At 35.0% G+C, this 21,586-nt stretch overlaps 1 protein-coding gene across 1 annotated transcript in view; it reads right to left on the minus strand.

Annotated features, from left to right (window-relative positions):
* CSTF3 (cleavage stimulation factor subunit 3) overlaps nucleotides 1–21,586 on the minus strand; it is a 68,375-nt gene that overhangs the window by 8,693 nt on the left and 38,096 nt on the right. The window contains exons 4-13 of the mRNA XM_055549275.1: nucleotides 9,434–9,466; nucleotides 8,755–8,852; nucleotides 7,782–7,848; nucleotides 7,664–7,698; nucleotides 7,454–7,580; nucleotides 5,846–5,923; nucleotides 4,213–4,375; nucleotides 2,013–2,122; nucleotides 1,507–1,623; nucleotides 1,167–1,241 (exon numbers count right to left, since the gene is read on the minus strand). Coding sequence (XP_055405250.1) covers nucleotides 1,167–1,241; nucleotides 1,507–1,623; nucleotides 2,013–2,122; nucleotides 4,213–4,375; nucleotides 5,846–5,923; nucleotides 7,454–7,580; nucleotides 7,664–7,698; nucleotides 7,782–7,848; nucleotides 8,755–8,852; nucleotides 9,434–9,466 — 903 coding nt within the window. The remainder of the gene's footprint in view (nucleotides 1–1,166; nucleotides 1,242–1,506; nucleotides 1,624–2,012; nucleotides 2,123–4,212; nucleotides 4,376–5,845; nucleotides 5,924–7,453; nucleotides 7,581–7,663; nucleotides 7,699–7,781; nucleotides 7,849–8,754; nucleotides 8,853–9,433; nucleotides 9,467–21,586) is intronic.

The raw sequence follows: 21,586 nt of genomic DNA on the forward strand, positions 1-21,586 counted from the left end.
CCATAAGCAATTTTTTCTGGTATTAAAGATGCATGCAAATTAATTTTTTTAAATTGAGATATAATTCACATAGCACAAAATTCACCCTTTAAATGTAAAATTCTGTGATCTTTAGTAAAGTCACAAGGTTTTATAATCATTACAATCATGTAATTCCAAACATGCTAATTAAATCCTAAGAAGGAATAAAAGTGAAAATACTAGAAAATACTAGAATTTCTTGATTTATTGCTTTAAAAACCCACTACTCTATTTTCTAAAGAACATACAATGTAACTTCATTGATAACTGAATCATTTTATACTTTGCACTAACAGAGTACCTAACACATAATGAATATGCAATATTTATTTGATGAACAAAGGTCTCTGGACTATACACAGGGTGACTGTTGAGTAGGCTCCTGATTGGCCCAGTTTTGATGATGCCAAACCTCGTTGCCCAGATGAATGAACTATGAGTTACTTGAGGGATGAAATTTAACTTATTTGTCATTATACTGCTGGAATCTAGCACAGTGTATAGCACCGATGCAGGCTGCTAAACGCATTTTAAAAAGATGACTAAATGCAAGCAGTGGAATCCCAAGGTAAACAAACAAAAAAGGAATGGATCTGTAGTTGACGTGAGGCAGAGGGTCTAGAGCCCCGTGCATTGGCCTGTCCACTTCTCCTCTAATTGAAAGAGTTCCACTACACTTTTGCAAAAATAGTGGCTTTGAAAACCACTATTACAGAGTAGAGTGAGTTCCTGTCTAACTGCTTCCCAGAATGTTGGTTTCTCTTGCCTCTATTTACTTAAAAAGAAATATTTATTAAGCAACAATTACATAGCATTCAAACTATGCTCACAAGGAAGGTGTTAGAAAAAGCCCCACTGTAGCTGTTTCATACTTCTGTACTTTAAAAAAAAAATAGAGCAGAGAGTACCTCAGTAATTGTCAGGGACTGGGAGACAGGGAACGGTTGTCAGGTGAGGGAAATTCTGTGGGGTGATTTAAGTGTTTTATATTTTAATTGTGATGGTTGTCCCATGACTATGTTATTAGTCAAGATTCACAGAACTAACAATTCAACAAAACAGCAAATTTTACTTTATATAGATTAAAAAACTTTTTTATAAAAGCAGACTGCAAAGGTGGGAAAGAGATTTATAAAGTTACTTACCAAGGTGGGATCAATATCCTCAATTGCCAGAAGCCTGTTATATATACTGTGAACTTTCTCATACTTCATGCGACTCTAAGATGGTAGAGAAGAAGTGGATATAAATACCTACTCATAAACAAGCAGGATTTGAGCTCTGAGGAATCCAGAGGCTGCATCCCACAAAGGCACCTGCTTTGAGCATAAATATATAATAAGCTAAGGACTAATAACGGTTCATTTTGCATTATCTCTGTCTTCAAAAAGAAACATGCCTGGCAGAGAAGCAGCTAGGAAAAAAAATTCAGTGCTGCAGTAAAAAAAATCCAATTATAAGAAAGTTCTAAATATTTTAACTTACCTCTTCATAATCTGCATATGCAAAATAAAGAAGCATATTCTTCTTTAATAAAGTGCTTATGGCTCTTTCATATATATTAGCAGCTTCATCACTAAATAATTTGGCATTATTCATATCCTAGGAGAGAAAAAAGAAAGCTCACTTACAGTAATTTTAATGTAGCTGAAAGAGAATAAAACACAGACTCATCATATGTATATACCTATGGACATACATGCATTTCTGGATTCTTAAAAAATTCCAAAGACTTCTTCCATTATTTCAACATAAAAAAGAATTATGTAAGTACTCTAAGTGATTCATCACTTTAATACATTAAAAAAGAGCCACTATGTTTTAATTCTAAGGTAGTCTAATCACAGGGTCACTAAGATTCATAGTGACATAAGATTAAAGTTTTCAATTCTTACACATTATTACCAAAATTCAGTGTTATACTTTTAGTAAATTATTGCTATATCGAAACCACGAAAAGACCAAAAAGGGGGGAAAAAATGAACACTCACCCCCTTCTCTGCTAACAGTTTACTTGATTGCTCAAGGTATTGGGCAGCTTCATACCAAATATCAGGGTGATGGCCCAGCACCAGCAGGCACTGTTCATAAGCAAACATAACTAAGAGAAGACATTTGCAACATTTAATTAGAATAAACATTATTTATAAAACTATCCATATAAGTATCACAACTAAATTTTTAGGCTAAGACAGGGCCCTCAATAATGAATGATAATTAGAAATAAACTTTAGTGATTATTATCATCCACCCAAACCCATTCATTAATCATTTATTAAATTAATATTTATTGAGTACCAACTATATGCTGCTGCTGCTAAGTCACTTCAGTCGTGTCCGACTCTGTGCAACCCCATAGACGGCAGCCCACCAGGCTCCCCTGTCCCTGCGATTCTCCAGGCAAGAACACTGGAGTGGGTTGCCATTTCCATCTCCAATGCATGAAAGTGAAAAGTGAAAGTGAAGTCTCTCAGTCGTGTCCGACCCTCAGCGACCCCATGGACTGCAGCCCACCAGGCTCCTCCATCCATGGGATTTTCCAGGCAAGAGTACTGGAGTGGGGTGCCATTGCCTTCTCCGAACTATATGCTATGGAATGTGAAAGACACTGTGAATATACCAGTGACTAAGACTTCCTATATTCAAGAAGTCTGCAATATTTTGGGAAGATTGATATTAAGAAAACAATTGTGAAAATAAGCATGATGAGGAAAGTACAGTGTAATCTTAACTTACAGCAGCAGGACTTAACATAGTTTAGAGACTCAAGAAAGGCTTCACTAAGGACCTGACATCTAAGCGAAACCTGTAGAAGGGATAGAATCTGGTCAGATGAGAGTGTAAGTAGAGGCAGGAAGGACAGGAGTAGATACAAAAATGGTGCAGGCAAAGGAAACAGTACTTGTTAGGTTAAGAGAACAAGGCAAGACTGAGGAGTCTTTTTAAGTTCCAAAGTCTAGGCTAGCAGTGGCAGAGCAGTCTGTGTAAGACTAACTCTCGTGGGGGAAAAAATCATCAACAATACAAAAAGCAACAATTTGAAGGCACCAGAGAATGACCAAAAGAAAAAGAAACCAGAGAGGCCTGAGCACTAAAAAACTGGAATTTTAAAAAATTGTAGACATGTATTTAATATGCTATTCCCCTCAAATACACAGCCCTGTGTGTATAGTTCTGGGATAGCTAGAACTCAAGTCAAATGCTGAAGTTTTACCAGCTTGAGGTAAGTGACATGGAGTTCTGGGTTAGAAAAGCAACCGGAAATTAAGGGGGAAAAATCCCCCAAAAGAGAACCACAGAAGGTGGAGGCTGAAAATCTAGACATAAATGCCCTCAAATTTTTAACTGATTCTATAATAGACATCCACAGGAAAAAATACAAAGAGCCCGAGCAGAAAGAAGAGCTGAAAGCTGAGTGATATCTCATCAGCTGCCCACTGTAATGGAGACCATGTTTAGATTCTGACTCCCATCAGGTTAAGGGATTCTGAGTAAACACCTTGAACTTTCCATTGTCTTAAGAGTAAAGACTATATCCCAAGACTAAGAGATTTACCATGAGATAAAGGCCACTAACACAGGCTCATCCTAACACTGTAAAACCAAGCCTCCACAAAGTCGAGATCTGCCAGTAATTTAACTCCCTGCTAAAATAAAACCCAACATTCTTCAGAGGAAGATGACAGAATCTAGTCTTTACTATGTATCATTTACATGTCCAGAAATTTTTTTTTAAATGTCCAGACTTCTGACAAAACAAAAAATGTGACCTATAGTCAAGAGGAAAAGAAATCAAACCCTCAATGGCACAGATGTTTGAATTAGCAGACAAGGGTTTTATAACTATTTTAAATATACTCAAGGATAGAAAGAGAAAGATGGTAATGGCCATGGAATCTCAACGGAAAAAAGAAAACTGTAATACATATAAAAATTCATAGAATGGAAATTTATGGAACTGAAAAGTAGAATATTTGAAATGAAGAATTCACCAAATGGGCTCACCAGCATACTGTATATGATAAAATAAAGGCCAGTGAACATGGAGACATTTATAGAAATTATTGAGTCCGAGAAACATAAGAGGAAAAAAGCCTGGGGATAAAAAAAAAACAGCCTTGGTAACCTATAGGATAATATCAAGTGGCCTAACATGCATATAATTGGAGTCTCAGGAGAGCTAATCTTTACCTCTTTTAGTTATCAGGGTCTGATCTTCTGTACGTAGAGGGTTGCTCTTTTCCCACTGGATGTACTTCTTCCACATATCCACCTGCTGAGCTTCCTGAGGAGTATTCTGAGGAGGCACTGAGGGAGCATTGCGGTCCAAACCTTTCATTACTGTCTCATATTCCTAGACAATAAGCATTTAGAATTCTGTGGTAAGCTGAAGAACAACTCATGTATGGAATGGAGTTGATCAGTTTGGAATATTTTGTTCAAAATGCCTTTCCCCTCCCCAAATACTACTTGTTCAGTTCAGTTCAGTTGCTCAGTCATGGCCGACTTTTTGTGACCCCATGAATCGCAGCACGCCAGGCCTCCCTGTCCATCACCAACTCCCGGAGTTCACCCAACCTCATGTGCATCGAGTCGGTGATGCCATCCAGCCATCTCATCCTTGGTCGTCCCCTGCTCCTCCTGCCCCCAATCCCTCCCAGCATCATTGACTTTTCCAATGAGTCAACTCTTCGCACGAGGCGGCCAAAGTATTGGAGTTTCAGCTTCAGCATCATTCCTTCCAAAGAACACCCAGGGCTGATCTCCTTTAGAATGGACTGGTTGGATCTCCTTGCAGTCCAAGCGACTCTCAAGAGTCTTCTCCAACACCACAGTTCAAAAGCATCAGTTCTTCGGCGCTCAGCTTTCTTCACAGTCCAACTCTCACATCCATACATGACCACTGGAAAAACCATAGCCTTGGCTAGACGGACCTTTGTTGGCAAAGTATTGTCTCTGCTTTTCAATATGCTATCTAGGTTGGTCATAACTTTCCTTCCAAGGAGTACACATCTTTTAATTTCATGGCTGCAATCACCATCTGCAGTGATTTTGGAGCCCCAAAAAATAAAGTCTGACACTGTTTCCACTGTTTCCCCATCTATTTCCCATGAAGTGATGGGACCAGATGCCATGATCTTAGTTACTACTTTGTTTAATATAACCTAAAAACTATTTAAGAGCAGGGAGAAAGATAAAAGATTAATTACCCAAGAACAGGTTCCCAGGACAAGGTGAACAGAACAGCCCTGGGCCCTCTCTGTAGGTGATACAGAAAGTCATTCTCAGGACAGAGAGGTTGACTGATCAACATGACTAATGATCTGGTGGCATCATTATTGCCATCTCTGGAGAAACTTTAAAACTTCAATAGTTCATAGTATTAGGCTATTTTCCCTAACTTCTAACAGTTTCACTGAGTGGAAAGGAATGTACACAAGACAAAACTCTGTCCCTGAGAGCAATGTCATTAGACCAGACAGTAGTAACAGTATTCAGATATGTATGAGCAGATAGGAGGGATGGATAACAACTACTTGATTAATTCTATGTAGAACTTTGTCTCTATAACCTCTGTTTCTCTATTTTAAAAAATAATTTCTTCCAAACTTGATTTATTCTATTTTATCCTTTCACAAGTCCGTAAAGAGGTATTTCACTTTAAATATCAAATACATCATCTGTTCAAACAATGTAATTAACTGTTATTAGTTAAGATTGCCAATGATTGAACATATTGAGTGATACCAGATGGGAAAAGCCCCTGTGTAAATAACATACTCATAACAAACATTATAGTAAGTGGCCTGATGGAATTCCATACCTTTGCTACCCGCCTAGCATTCATGTAATCTCTACTCCGATCTTCAATCATTTTTTTAGCTAAATGAATATTGATACCCTAAGAGAAAAAAAAGAAAATGTACATTATTTAAAAATTAAATATATTTTAATATTAGGATAATACGGTTTATTCGTTTGCTAAGTAACTTTCAATTATTTATTTTGAGAGGTTTTTTGGTTAGTAAAATAAAGGTTTGATCAATTTATATGCTTAAGAAAACAAGGAGGACCTGCCTATATGTTATGAGAAGGGCAGTAAGCTTCAAAGATAGGGAATGATTTGGAAAGGGTCAATTATTTCACATAAAATTTTACTAATAAAGAATGATGTACAGATTCAGCTGGGTGAATAGCCATGGCTTAGTTCTAAAAGCCTTTTTCTAACTAGGTCTGCATAACTTCATTCATGCCTAGTAGTTCTCAAAGAGTAGTCCAAAGATTCCTGTTCCCCAAGACCCTTTCTGAGAGTCCGTAAGATCAAAACAATTTTCATATATCACTGAGACATGATTTGCTCCTTTCACAAATATACAGTGGAGTTTTTCAGAAGTTATATTGACATTCAATATGATACCAGATAGAATGTAGAAGCAGATATGAAAATCTGTCCTCTACTAAGTTAGATACCAGAGAGATTTGCAAAAATATTAAATAATGCCACATTTCTCAGAGTTTTTTCTTATTTGAGGAAATACAGTTTAATACTATTTATGTTAAAAATATAAGGAGTTTATAACTATAAACTTTAAATGAATTAATAAATATCTTGAAATTTTCTCAGTTTTAATTCCAACGTAAGTATTCATAGGTAAAAGCCACATTGAATTTAAAAGTTCTTTGGGGGCTTCCTAGGTGGCTCAATAGTGAAGAATCTGCCTCACAATGGAGATACTGGTTCGATTCCTGATCCGGGAAGAACCCACATTCCTCAAAGCAGTTAAACCCGTGCGTTACAACTATTAACCCTGTGCTCCAGAGCTGGGGAGCTGCAACTTCTGAGCCCACCCGCCCTTGAGCCTGCACTCTGCCACAAGAGAAGTCACTGCAATGAGAAGCCTGAGCGTAGCCTCTGCTTGCTGCAACTAGAGAAAAGGCTGTGCAGGAACAAAGACACAGCACAGCCAAAAATTAATAAATAAAATACTAATAAATCACTTCCTATGAAACAAAGATGTTGGACCACAGTCCCACATCGCGCAATTGCAAGGCAACAGTCACATCACTGTAACTAGGTGACAGAGATGCATTGCAACTCATCCCGACGACTGGAAAGTAACGCCAAACAGGAACTCTTTTGTAAGAGCCAGTGGCAACATGTATGTGTATGACTGTGTGGATGTAGTTTAGCACTGAATAAAAATGGTTTTGTAAGAATTGTAATTCTCCTACAGTATTCTCTAAAAAATAACTCAACAGTAATATGAGACCCTCAAAACATTAGGAATGGTCCTTTCATTACAATCAACATGAAAACAAACGTACGCAGCACTGATACCCAGGTACCTAATGTTAGAAAGGCTACAAACCCACAACGCATGGAAATTAAAATCACTTTGTCATAATAATAAACTACTCTCTCCTAATTTACCTCTTCATACTTGTTATAGTCTCTCCACAGCTGTTCAATGTTGATCATTGGATTAACACAACCTCGTTGATAAACTCTTCGAACAGCTGTTATTCTCTGATTTTCTGCATAAGATCCAACAGCTTCTCTGATATTGGATGAGAAATGCCATCAATTATATTGTAGCTAAATCAGTGTTCACACAGAAAATAAAACTATGTAAATACTTACACGCCTTTTAAGAAGTTGATGTAATCCACCCAAATCTAAGAAATAAAAGAAAATGTTAGTATTTTTCTTAGTAGTTTCAAATTTATCAAGTGTATGTATTAGAAAATTTTAACTCTACCTGGTAAGACATAATTTCCATTCCAATTTTATCCAGTGCAAAGTCATATGCTTGAGCCATCTTTTCTCTGAAATAAATGTGAAAGATGTTTTTTAATAACAGAAAAACTGTTATTAAAATGTATCTATAACTAAAACATAATCATAACTTCCGTTCAAAGGATCAGAACATTTAAATCTTTTATAAAAACAAAATGAATTACATCTTTACAAGTATACAGTGTTCTTTTGTGTTTAGCTTGTTAATGTCATTAATTTATATACTTTGTTTCTTTTCCCTACTACTTGTAAGCTTATCAAAGATAGGGGCCATGTTTTATATAATTTTATAACCTTCAAACTGACTCTTTTATGTAGAGATTCAAATGGGGAAATATCTGATTCATTGATTAAGCAGGTAAGTTATGGCTGAAGATCTATTAGCTCTGAAGTAATATTTAGGGAGAAAGAACTTGTTCAATATAAGACTAAGGAAGAAAAGAAAACAAAGAATTCTCGTTCTAGAAATAATTTGCCTATTTGTTACATACAAAAAGAGAATTTGAGAAGGTCCATTATTTATATTCAACAAAGATAAGTGAGGGTGCGTCCTAGTGAGGAGGATTACACAATACCACTGTCAAAGGTGCCTTCGAATAGTTAAAAAGCACATCACAAATGTAACCTGCCAAGAGTGCTGCCAGGACAATAAGAAACCTTTTATTAAGTTGACAACAAGCCTCTGAACAAAGCGATCTGGAGTTGCGAAAGTACAGTGTTTCAATATAGAAGAGGGGCTTGGATGAGTCAACTCTCCAGAATAAATCTAATGCCAGAGATTTTCTTTAAAGCCGTTTTCCCCATGTTTTACTAACTTCTCAGAGAATCCTGATTTTTCAAATCCTTAAATTTCTTCATCCTCTGGAGTTGAGTCGCAAGAGGAGATGAATAAATTAGGACATGACTGGCATCCTTAAGATCCTGATTTAACTTACTTGTAACTTGGTAGTTTACCCTTGGTTTCTCGGACATATGAAAGATAACACTTCCATAAATCAATGTGCAAAACCTTCATAAGGCATCTCTGAAATAGCTGTAAATACAGTAAAATATGAGAATCCACAGTTAAATAAATTTCCCATGTACTCAGTTGAAATGAAACATTAAAGAAACAAATTCAGCTCCTTTCATGAATTTAGCTTCTTACAAATAAATGACAAATAACAACTCCATCTATTTTGTTTAATCAAAATCATTCTCGTAATTACGTTCCTTTCCAAAATTTTATTATGAACATTTTCAATCACACGAATGGGCTGAATAAGTACAATGAACTCCTATATAATCACTTTGTTGTTATGTCGCTAAGTCAAGTCCAGCTCCATGGACTGTAGCCTGCCAGGCTCCTCTGTTCATGGGATTTCCCAATCAAGATTACTGGAGTGGGTTGCCATTTCCTTCTCCAGGAGATCGTCCTGACACAGGGACTGAACTTGCATCTCTTTCATCTCCTGCACTGGCAGGCAGATTCTTTACCACTGAGCCACCTGGGAAGCTCATATAATCACTAGCTAGATTCAGTAATTATTAACATTTTACTGTATTTGCCTCACAAATGTTAAGTCCTAAGTTAAACTTCAGCATAAAATTCAAAGTGTATTTAAGAGGACTCACCTTTTCTACCTTGTCATAATTTTTAGCTTTAATCTGCAGAGAAACAGAAGAAAAAAAAAAAGAATTAACACTATTCTTTTTAGAGTATTAAAACACTATCTCTGAGTGTTTTGATTAAGCTTGTAAATTCACTTCTATACTTTCCTATTAATTCTGCCTTTCAAAAATAACAAATAATAGAAGCCTGAATCCAACATGGATAACATGCATTGTAAATATGCCTTATATAAATTAATTTTATATGTAAAAAATGTTATACATTCAATATGTTGAAATTTTGTGAACTAAGAATTTTGTAAAAGTCACAAGATGAATAAATAAATACAAACAAGGCATATTTGAATAGAGCTTTGAATAGATCTACTAAAGACAAAACTTTACTTTCCCTGAAGAACTACTACTAAAACAACCTGAGTACGGTAGCAAAAAAGATTTGCTAATTTTGACCACATAAATTTTGATCACTCTGTCAATCTGCTATGCTGGGGATACCACAGTGAACAAATCATGCATAGTCTGTCTATGTCCTCAGAGAGCTTACAATTTTACAGGGGAAACAAGTGCCAAGGTGAGGGAACTACAGGGTGCTATGGGAACATTTAAGAGGCGAATAAAACTCAGGCTTGCTGCTGCTGCTGCTAAGTCGCTTCAGTCGTGTCCGACTCTATGCAACCCCATAGACAGCAGCCCACCAGGCTCCCCTGTCCCTAGGATTCTCCAGGCAAGAACGCTGGAAAACTCAGGCTTAGGGGACTGCAAAAGATTTTCTAGAAGTTAAGATGTTAGGAATGAGGTGTCAGGTCAGAATGGCTATCATCAAAAAGTCTACAAATAATAAATGCTGGAGAGCATATTGAGAAAAGGGAAACCTCCTACACTGTTGGTGGGAATGTAAACTGGTGTGGCCACTATGCAGAACAGTATGGAGGTCCCTTAAAAAACTAAAAATAGAGCTACCATATGATCTAGCAATCATAATCTTGGGCATATATTTGGAAAAAATGAAAACTCTAATTTGAAAAGATGCATACACACTAATGTTCACAGCAGCACGATTAACAACAGCCAAGATATGAAAGCAACCCAAGTGCCTATCAACAAATGATTGGCTTAAGAAGATGTGGTGTTTGACACACACACACACACACACACAAAAACACAAATGGAATATTACTTAGGCATGAAAAAGAATGAAATATGGCCATTTGCAGCAACATGGATAGACCGAATAAGTCAGACAAAGATGAATATTATATGTCACTGATATGTAGCATCTAAAAAAATAATACAAATGAATCTATACACAAAACAGAAACAGACTCAGAGGCATAGAAAATAAACTTATGATTACCAAAGGGGAAAGGGAAGAGAAGATGAATAAATTAGGAGTATAGGATTAACAAATCACTATACATAAAACAGATAAGCAACAGGGATTTACTGTATAGCACAGGGAACTATACTCAACATCTTATAATCTAATATGGAAAATAATCTGAAATATACGCTCACACACAACTGAATCACATTGCTATGTAGTTGAAACTAACACAAAACTGTAAATCAATTATACTTTAATTAAAAAAAAAGGATGAGTTGTTAGACTGATAAAGGGAGGATTTATTCCAGGTAGGAGGAGTAAAATGTGTGAAGACAAGGGTTAAATACTATTAGATTTCCCTTTGAATATTTTCATTAGATGGTAGGTGGGGTTAGTTGTTCAATTCTGATACATCAGCAAATCTTTGTATCAGCCTGATACATGAATAATTTGGTTCGTGAAATTGGCTTGTGGTCCTTTCCAATTAGTAGTATGTATAAATTTTCCCACTGCTTTCTAGCATAAGGTACTACAGATCAGAACTCTGGTGACAGGCTTTTTTTCTTTTGCTGATTTCTTGCTCTTGCTCTCTGGAACTTGTAAGATTTCACCCTTCATCTTCAGAGATCATAAATTGTAACAGGATTTGCTTAAACAGTCTTTGCTCTTTGAGGCAGTTAGTCAAAGCTCTGGGGTCAGATCTCTTGGGTTCACTTTCTGACTGTAATAGTTAAACCTTTTTTTCCTTATCTGAATTAGGGGGGATAATAGCACCTATTTTGTAGGGCTGCTGTAAGGATTCAACACGTTAATAAATGTAAAGCCCTTAAAACACTGCCTAGAAGAACTGGGAACTTAGTAATTAACATGACATTTTTATTATTTTTAAAAATATTTATTTGCATGTGCCAGGTCTGTTTAGTTGCGGCATAATAACTCTAAGTTTTGCATGTGGGACCTAGTACCCTGACCAGAAATGGAACTCAGTGCTGCCCTGGGAACACAGGATCTTAGCCACTGAACTACCAGGAAAGTCCCATTATTTATTATTACCATGAATTCTGCTTGGGACTCAACAGGCCCCTTGAAGCTAGAATCATGCCTTTTTCAGCTCAAGGCTGTCTTTTTAAAATTACTGCCTCTCTTCAATCTGTTCCTTTTTTTTTTTCCCTTCTTGAACTATTATACACATTAGTTCTCCTTCTGTCCTCAAAATCTGTTATTTTTATCCTTTCTTTGCCTTTGGCTTTAGGTTTAAAAATATTTCTTCCACTAGATTCTCCAGGCCACAAATTTAAGTCTCCGTGTTATCATTTTCCTCCATTTGATGTATTGTTGTAGTTAGTTCAACAATTAGCAATTTTAGCTCCAAAGATTTTTTGTGTTTTTTAAATACTGCACTTTCAATCTCATTGTGTTCCTATTATTTTTTTCAAGTTATTGTCTCTCTCGTCCAAAAGCTCTTTTTGTTGGGGGCCTGTCCCAACAGTTTGTGTTCCTTTCTTGTTGCTGGATCCTTAGACATGCAGTTATTTTTTCCATCTATTCCCTGAGCTCAGAGTTGGCAGTCCCAGTGTAGTAGCTGACCCTCTCTACCACAACAGCTGTGTAGCAGGTGTAGACAGCAAGTTGGCTGACGGTAGTCTTTTGACAAAAAAACAGAGAAGTCTTTACACAAGAGTAAGGAGGACTCAGCTTGCCAATTCAGATCCTTTTTGGTTTCCTGGAGGCCAGGCTGATGTCAACATCTCTCTGGGGCAGAAAGATAGTGGAAGGGTGCCAAGTATTTCTGAGTCAGTTTCTTATTCCTTGTCTTAGGCGCTCCACCAGCCCTGTCTTTCAAGACTTCTGTAGAAACTGAGGTTTCCTTTTATGCAACTGCTTGCCTCCGTACAAATAAATAAGTTGAGAGTGGGAATGAAGTAAGATGAATTCAAGTCACCAGACTTCCAGATGTAGATGGCAGATTATATACAGTTCTTACAACTGGCCAGAAAAACCAAAACTACTCATTGGGAAAACTGGCAAAGAATCTGAATAGGCAATTCTCAGAAGAGAAAATGTAAATGGTTAAAATTAATATGGCATCACACACAAATTTCCAAAATATGAAATACAAGTTAAAATAATAAATATCACTTTATATTCGTCAGAACTGTAAAAGCTTCAGAGGGTATTAACACTACCAAAGCAATGAGAATTAGTGACTTCATCCATTGCTGGAGGAAATATTGTTATGCCCTTTATAGAAAACCACTGGGAAAAGCTACTCAAATAAAAATTACACAACTTTTAACATAGCAATTTTACTTCTGGGACCTACCCCATAGAAATAAAAACACCAGGATGAAAATGGGTTTATACAGTTATTTTCTGCAAACTTTGCAACAATAAAATCATTAACAAAATAAATGTCCCCCAAAACGGAAGTGGTCTAATATTAATAAATCATGGTGCATCCACATCATGGAGCCTTGTATGTCCATATAAAACAAATTAGGGTTGTAACAAGTAATTTGGGGAATGTCCACAAGATTTTATTGGATGAAAAAAAGATTAAAATGTGTATAATATAATCCATTCTTGTAAAAAAAAGCTAATATGATCATGGTAGGTACAGTTCTATGGGTGGAGGGAGGAATAGAGACAAGAAAAAGAGACTGTATTTCATGTATATGATTTCATTTATGTATTTGAGTAAAAATTGTCTATCAGTTCAGTTCAGTTCATTCGCTCAGTTGTGGCCGACTCTTTGTGACCCCATGAATTGCAGCACGCCAGGCCTCCCTGTCCATCACCATTTCCCGGAGTTCACTCAAACTCACAAAAATGTAAACAAAAATTCCTAAATTTTTTCTTACATAAATTGATCTTGTATATTTCATTAATGATTTATTACTTCAATTAGTGTAAGTTCAAAATACATATGTACAAAAAGACACTTCTAATATAGGAAGACTCTATGGCCTTGAAATACATTGCTACTGATTGTCATTCATTTAATTCAATCAAATATTCTTTGACAGCCACCCTGTACATAGAGCCTACACTGGTAGCATTACCATTAGCAGGTATCTCACTTTTAAAACATCATTCAATCTTTAAAAATACCACTCTACTTTGGAGTAGCAGTGTGGTAAAATGAAAAGAATTTGATCACCCTTTATCAATCACTGAATCTCTCCCATCATCAGAGTTTTCATTTTTAAACAAATAATGCCTACTAAGAATGGTTTTCCAAGGACTGAAAAGAAGGCATCTAGACATTCCAGATACTCATAATAAATCATACCAATTAACAAAATTACAAAGGAATATAAACTTTTCATTACATCTTCTTTGAATAGAGCTATGTAAACCAAATTGCCAGAAAGAGCAATGTTGTTATTACAATTGGCCTCATTTGAGAAAAAGCAAAGGTTATGTGGACGATCATATTCAAATCCCATTACTGGTGAAACTAGTACAAGAACATGTGAACATCACTTTGATCATTCTACTACTATTTTTCTTTTTCGAAAGATTACTGTTTACTAGATTTATATGAAAACATCTTATCTTTAAGTTAAATATTTAAAAATATATTTAGCATAATTATGTACTTTTGTATAGGAACCTACCTGATAAAGTTAGGTTTAAATTTTAAAAAACTCTTGATAGTGCTTTGAGTTTTGTTTTGACATCAGAAATTCTCAGATCTTTCTGTCATTAACCATAGAAAATGCTTCCATTTAGGACAGAAAAACAGAACAGATATTTTTCCATAGAGGAAATGCAAATGACCAACAGGTACATGAAAAGATGCTTAGCATCATCAGGGAAATGCAAATCAAAACTATGTAGTTTTCACCTCATACCTGTCAGAATGGTTATCACCAAAAAGAACACAAGTAACACATGTTGGCTGGCGAGGATGTGGAGGAAAGGGAACCTTCATAACTGATTGTGGCAATGTAAATTGGTACACTGTGGAAAACAGTATGGAGGTTTCCCAAAACCAAAATAGGAATTCCACTCCTGGGTATATATCCTGAACAACTAAAATCATTCATTCAAAAAGATACATACATCCCAATGTTCAGAGTAGCATTATCCACAATTTCTAAGATATGGACGCAAACTAAGTATCCATCAACAGAATGGATAAGGAAGATGTGGTATTAATACACATAATGGAATACTAGTCGGTCATGAAAAAGAACGAAATTTTGTTATTTACAGCAACATGGATGGACCTGAAGGGTATTATACTAACTGTATTAAGAGAGAGAAAGATAAATGCCTGTATATTACTTACATGTGGAACCTAAAAAATACAATAAGCCAGTGAATATAACAAAAAAGAAGCAGACTCACAAATATAGAGGACAAATTAGTGGTTACTAATAAGGAGAAGGAACAGAGAAGGAGCAATATAGGAGTAGGGGGTTCAGAGGTAAGAACTATTAGGTACAAAATAAGCTACAAGGATATATGTACAACATGGGGAAATATAGGCAATACTTTATAACAATTATGAATGGAGTATATTAATAAAAATTGTGAATCACTATATTGTACACCTGTAACTTATATAACATTGTACAGCGGCTATACTTCAATAATTATAAAAGCCTCCATTTAAAGCCCTTTATAGATATGCACACAATTTTGCCAAGTTTCCTAGAACATGCTCACATCTTATCTATACTATTAAAAGTAATGCTGCCTAAGTTTAAAAAATAGGGATTCTTAAAAAATTATCTTTAGGGAATTCCCTGGTTGTCCAGTGCAGGGTGCACAGGTTCCAACCTTGGTCAGGGAACTAAGATTCTGCATGCTGCATGGTGCAGCCATAAACAAAAAATTTCGTTTAGTCTTCAGTTCTCTAACTTGCAAATGCTCATCAGAGGTTTCTGTTTTTCAAACAGGAATCCTAATTTATTCTAATGAAAAAAAATTTTTTAAGTGGTTGGAAATATACCCAAAAATGAACAATTTATCTGTTCATGTGATGGAATGATTGTTTCTTTCAAAGCTTCTAATAACATGGCCATTTTATTTTTGTAATTAAAAATAATTATTCCAAGAAAAAATGAGCATAATGTAATACTTATATTTTTATATCACTACTATTTATAATCAAAATGTCATACAACTGCAATATTATTTTTTGGTGAATCATTTGAAATATCAAAATATGAAAAGTTAAGGTGGAGGGAAAGAACTAAATTTAATAAATTGTCAACTGGCAATTCCCTGGAAGTCCAGTGGTTAGGACTCTGCACCCTTACTGCTGAAGACTTGGGTTTGATTCCTGGCAAGGCCAAAAAAATTATTTCCTCAAAATTTTTTTTTCTTACAATATAGCTTGGGGGAAAAAATCCCACCAAATTCTGTAACATCAGAACTTTTTAATGTTATTTTTTTAAATTTTCAATTATAATAATAAGTAACTATATAAATGTTTCAAAAACACATTTGACTAGTAAACTTAACTGGCAAGACTACTCTATAGAGGAAAGTAAGCAAAACAATCTAAAGAAAAAAGTAAGTCTCTATACATTGTGTTGAGGTTTTCATAAAATAACTGTTTTTTAAGACTCTACTGGTCCACACAGAAGAGGTGGAGTCTGGCCCCATCTCAAGTAAGATCACATGGCAGTTGCTTAAATAAATGTGATGAATAGCCAAATTAATTGTAAATCCACACTCTTTTAATTTGTTCTCTACATCTTTTCTACTCTAAAGCACAGCACATGCACTTTTGTGGAATTTAAAACAACCAATTTGAGTTGCAGAAGCTGCCTCATTCTGTGTCTTAATTTTCCAAAAAGTTCAGCCCCAATCCTGAAACCTGAAAGAAATGGAATCCTAAATATAAACCCTGTCTTTCATTAATTTACTCTTTTTCACCGCACTTCTGCTGTTTTCAATCCCTTGTACTCTGGAAATGATGTCTTAGATGGTTACAAAATGTAAGCAGATTTCAGGAATTTGGGAAACACTGAAGAATGTCACTCTAAGATTAAACAACAGATTTTAAAGTTGCCAGAGTAGCTGCAGAACATTCTCCTTCCCACCACCCAGTCCCAACCTTAAGCTAAAGACATCAGGAAAGGAGTACCTGCCAGCAAATCCATTTTTATACAAGAAATTGTATGTCTATGTGACAGGCTCTTTTCTAGCTCTATAGGTAACAGTGGTGGGCTAAACTAAGTTTTGTAGTTCATAGAGTTGTTTTAGTAAGGGAGTCACAAATAGTTTAAAATGTTTGCTTTGCTTATCTGTGCTTCCTAATTTTTCCTACAATATACTGTACTATTTCTATAACCTTCCTATTAAATGTAGCTATAAATGTATGCCTACATATACATATACATAGATTTACTTTTAACAGATTGTCGAAAACCTTGTTGTCCCATAAATTTTCAGTTCCTCCAGGCTCTTAAAATGTGCACATTAAGTAACATTTGTTAAATACAAGTGTAAAGTATAAACTACTTACAGTCTCAGTATGATTGACATTAAAAATGTGCTAAGCAAAAATATTATTATCTTCAGTTCTGGATTAAATTTATGTCCATTTTGATTCTTTGTACTAACCAAATTAGGTATTAATCTTCTACTTTTCTGAAACAATAAAAAGTATTTGTAACATGTTTAGGATTTACCAAGTAGATATGGGGATATGGACCTGAACTCAAAAAGTTTATAATCTAGTTATAATCATAGTATTATTGTAAAAACAGGACTAAGTTTAAATTATTTTCTATTGGTACCATGTCTTATAAACCCAGAGGAATAGGACAGTTACCAAGGAAAGTTTTACTGTGCAGACAGAATCCTGGCCATTGATGAGAAACAAATTTCTGAAAGTTAATGAAATAACATGCGTTTCTCAAGTTTTCTGTGGAACAGTGAAAACATTCACACAAGAAAGAACAGATACTAGGAAAACAGGTTGGCTAACTGTGGTGGAGGTCCATTATAGGGGGCCTGAAACACCAAGCAGAATTTCAACTTGATACTAAATTACTGATTCTTTCATCAGTTGCATGATCAGGCGATACTTTTATCACCCAACGATACAAGTACACGAGCTATGGCTCATGGTGGAGGTGGGAGTGACGGGTAAAGGTAGGAAGCTTTTGGTGCCATGGAATAAGGCAAGCTGGCACCTGCTGAGAGAACAGGGTATTGCTATCATCCGTAAGTGGGATTGGGAGAGGGGGAACAGGGAGAGAAAAACAGTAATATAGATGGTGGGATATGCCACAGGTCAAAAGGAACTCTGGGTACAGAAAAGATCAGTAAACCTGACAACAGGGAAATTATTGCAAATTTAAATTTAAAAGCCAAAACAATTCTACTTCTTAGAAGCTGAAATCAATGACAAAATACTCATTTATTAAATACTCAATGTATGTAAACATTACTCTAAGTTTGTACGTATTAACTCATTCAATCCTTAGAACAACACTCAAGTAAAGTACTATTATTATTTACTGTATGAAAGATGACAAAACTGAGAAAGGTTTAGTAAGCTGCCCAATATTGCACAACTGAGCTCTTTACACACTACATTGCTCTTTATCTAGATATATGTATGAGGATGTTCATTCAAAGAGTGCTTATGGGGACTTCCCTAGTGTCCAGTGACTAAGACTCAGTGCTCCCAATGGAGGGGGCTCAGGTTCAACCCGTCAGGGAACTAGATCTTACAGGCCACAACTAAAGATCCTGCATGCCACAATGAAGACTGACGACCCAGTGCTGCAAGTAAGATCCAACACAGCCAAATAAATAAATATTAAAAGAAAAAAAAAGAGTGCTTGTGGTGGAGAAAAATCTGGAAGCTTAAATGATTAAAGGCAGACTGACTAAATTCTGCTTTGTCTAAAAGTGGAATGGATTATTTATATATACATAAAACTTTAAAAGCAATGATGGGTATTTAAAATACCGAATGGAAATATGCCACGGTATATTATTTTTAAAAAGAAGCAGAATTTTAAAAACAGGCACACATTTGGCATGTTTATCCAATCTACTTATTCTCCCCATCCCACTTCCTGTGTCTCTATCTAGAGTGCAAGACGGATGAGCAGGAGAAATGCACACAAAATTGTTGGCCAAAACTGTTACCACTGGGAGAAGAGAGATCATTTTTCTTAGTTATTTCTGTGACAGATTTTATTTACATAAAACAATTTCACAGCGATAGAGGTAGGTGTTTTTTAAAAGAAAAGAAAGAAAACCATAGCTGATTGGGGTAGTAAATCTCTCTTCTGAATATTTCCTTTATGTTTTCCTTTGGTTATAAATATGTCTATTTACAAGTCATTTTTAAATGTTCTCAAATTCTCATCCACGTTTACAAAGCTAAAAAAATTATTAAGTAATTGCCAAGAAATCAGGCAAAATTAATTTCAACCAAAATCGTCAAAGGTAAAACTTTGACCTAAAATTGATTTTGCCCCAATTTATAGGGCATCTGTCTATAATTCTCACTTGACATTTATAGACTCATCCTTTTCACTTAATGTCTGAAACTCTTTGCTTCCAGTAGACATTTTGTAAACACCATGGCAAGTCATTACTTTTCAAAAGTAACCTGCAAATTCTGAGTAAGGAAAACAGAGCAGGATATTTCACTTTTGGAGAAAAGTGAGTAATTTGTCTAAAGTATCAAAACATCACCTAGTTAATCTTATGGCTCCATGTTTTTGCTACTCTAACCCCAGTACACCACCTACCCCACAGCCCCTCATCACTGATGTACAACATAGATTTTCTTTCTAAATGGTAAAATTGAGAATGGGAAATATGTACATTTGGGATCCTTGAGCTACCAGAAATGTCAAAAAACCAACTTTATAAGCCACTCATCTCAAAAACAGAATAAATTCTGTACTGTACAACCAGGGAGATCCTCAAGCAAGTGTGCTGATTCACTTCCCTCAAAAGCCTAGTATCAGTTTATTTCTTTCGCATCCATTTAGTCTTCTCTAGCCTGTTACCTTAATTTTCAGCTTTTATGAATTTTTTTTCTTAACAAAAAGAAAATCCTTCCAGGCAACTTAAAATATTATTCAATAATATAATTTCTCTAAGATTTCTACATGAACTTCATACATTGCCTTAGAAAATCTCACTTCACTCTCCTTTTGCTGAGTTACTCTCCCATTAGTACAGTCACACAACCTTTTAACATGTGGTGAAATTTTTAGAGTAGAAAGCCATTTACTCTTTACAATTCTTTCATCTTTCACCAATACTCCTCACTGCATATAAATTGAGACCTGTTTTTTTTTTAAAGTTAATTATCATTGGACAAAAGCCTTATTTTAGTCACTCTTCTGATCATTCTAGTCTTATAAATCACAATACTTTCTTTCCCATTTTGACAGATTCCTATCAGAATATCAATTCCTTGTATAATTTTCAGTGCATCAAAGGTCCTTCTATGCATTTGTTACAAACGCTATACATACTTTTATTACTGCTGAGCCAATGTACACTAGAAACCTATAATCATGGGTAATATTTCATCTAGCTTTTCTTAAAATCACTTTTAAAAATAGGACTGAGCTTCTACAATGAAGTGGATATAAATCCAGTGCATGAAAATTCTCTACTTTTTGAGCAACTTGCCTACGATTCCAGTATTCCCCTATTTATAGGGCATTCATTCCTCAAACTAAAACATTATGGTTTTTTTTTTTTCAATGCTACTATTCAAACACACTTTAGATCGGAAGTTACAATTACTGTCTGTAACTTTCCTTCTGATCCCTTATTACTTTATCCAAGAAATTAAAATCTACACTTGTACGTATGATCCAATTTCAGTTTTCTCAATCTTCTATGCATAGTTTATTTCTATCTTGTTAATGAAATAAGCTAATTTCATGTTCCTTTTAAAAAAATACTTATTAAATAATCTCCTAATCATCTTCTCACCATAAGTGTGTACACTGATTAAATCCTTTATCTATTCTCACACAAACTGTAATTAGTCATTTTTACTGAAATTCTGAAGCAGTTTTAAAAATGACCTGGCTAAACTTTTGTAAGATCATGTAAGAAATCTTTGATAGTGAAATATCAATTCTAAGAGGTAAGTCTAAAGATATTACAAATGTATAAAGATATTTAAGTAAAACTATATTTATTTTAGTTCCTCATAAAGGGAACAATATGGATACACAACAATAAAGGACCGGTTAAAAGCATGTCTAAAACAAACTACTTTGCCGTATTTGGAAGCAATTTTGTATAATAAATAAAATGTGCTATCATGTAAAGACATGTTACAAAAAAGTAAGATTTTATAGACAGCTACATCTAGAAAGGCTAAGTGGTAAAACACAGTGGGAATATGGATGTTTCTTCCCTTTTTGCTTACATTTTTCTAGTTTTCCTGCAATAAACATATTATCCTTTTAAATAATGAATAAGTTTTATTTTCCTTTTTAAACAAGCATAAGTTCTGCTTTCCTTTCACCTCTCTTAACTCCATTCGACACTATTTCATTATGCTTGCCTTTTAAAATGGAAATATTTAATTTCAAAAATTTTATTCATCTACATATTTAGCTTCAGTGGCAATAGTTTATAAAAGCCTACTATAATAACTGCATTTTTTCAATACTCCATTTAGGTATAATTCCACTGACTCATTTGAAAACAAGTCAACATCATTTTTAAAAAATCCCACAAACACACTTACTTTTATCAGTTTATTTCACAGCACCTAAAATAGTGCCTAACACATAGCAGACATTCAATAAATAGTTGCTAAATGAATGTGGATAATAATCTAGCACTGACAGCATATTCATTCACAG

Source organism: Bubalus kerabau, chromosome 15 (assembly GCF_029407905.1).
Source record: "Bubalus kerabau isolate K-KA32 ecotype Philippines breed swamp buffalo chromosome 15, PCC_UOA_SB_1v2, whole genome shotgun sequence".
Classification (NCBI taxonomy): domain Eukaryota; kingdom Metazoa; phylum Chordata; class Mammalia; order Artiodactyla; family Bovidae; genus Bubalus; species Bubalus kerabau.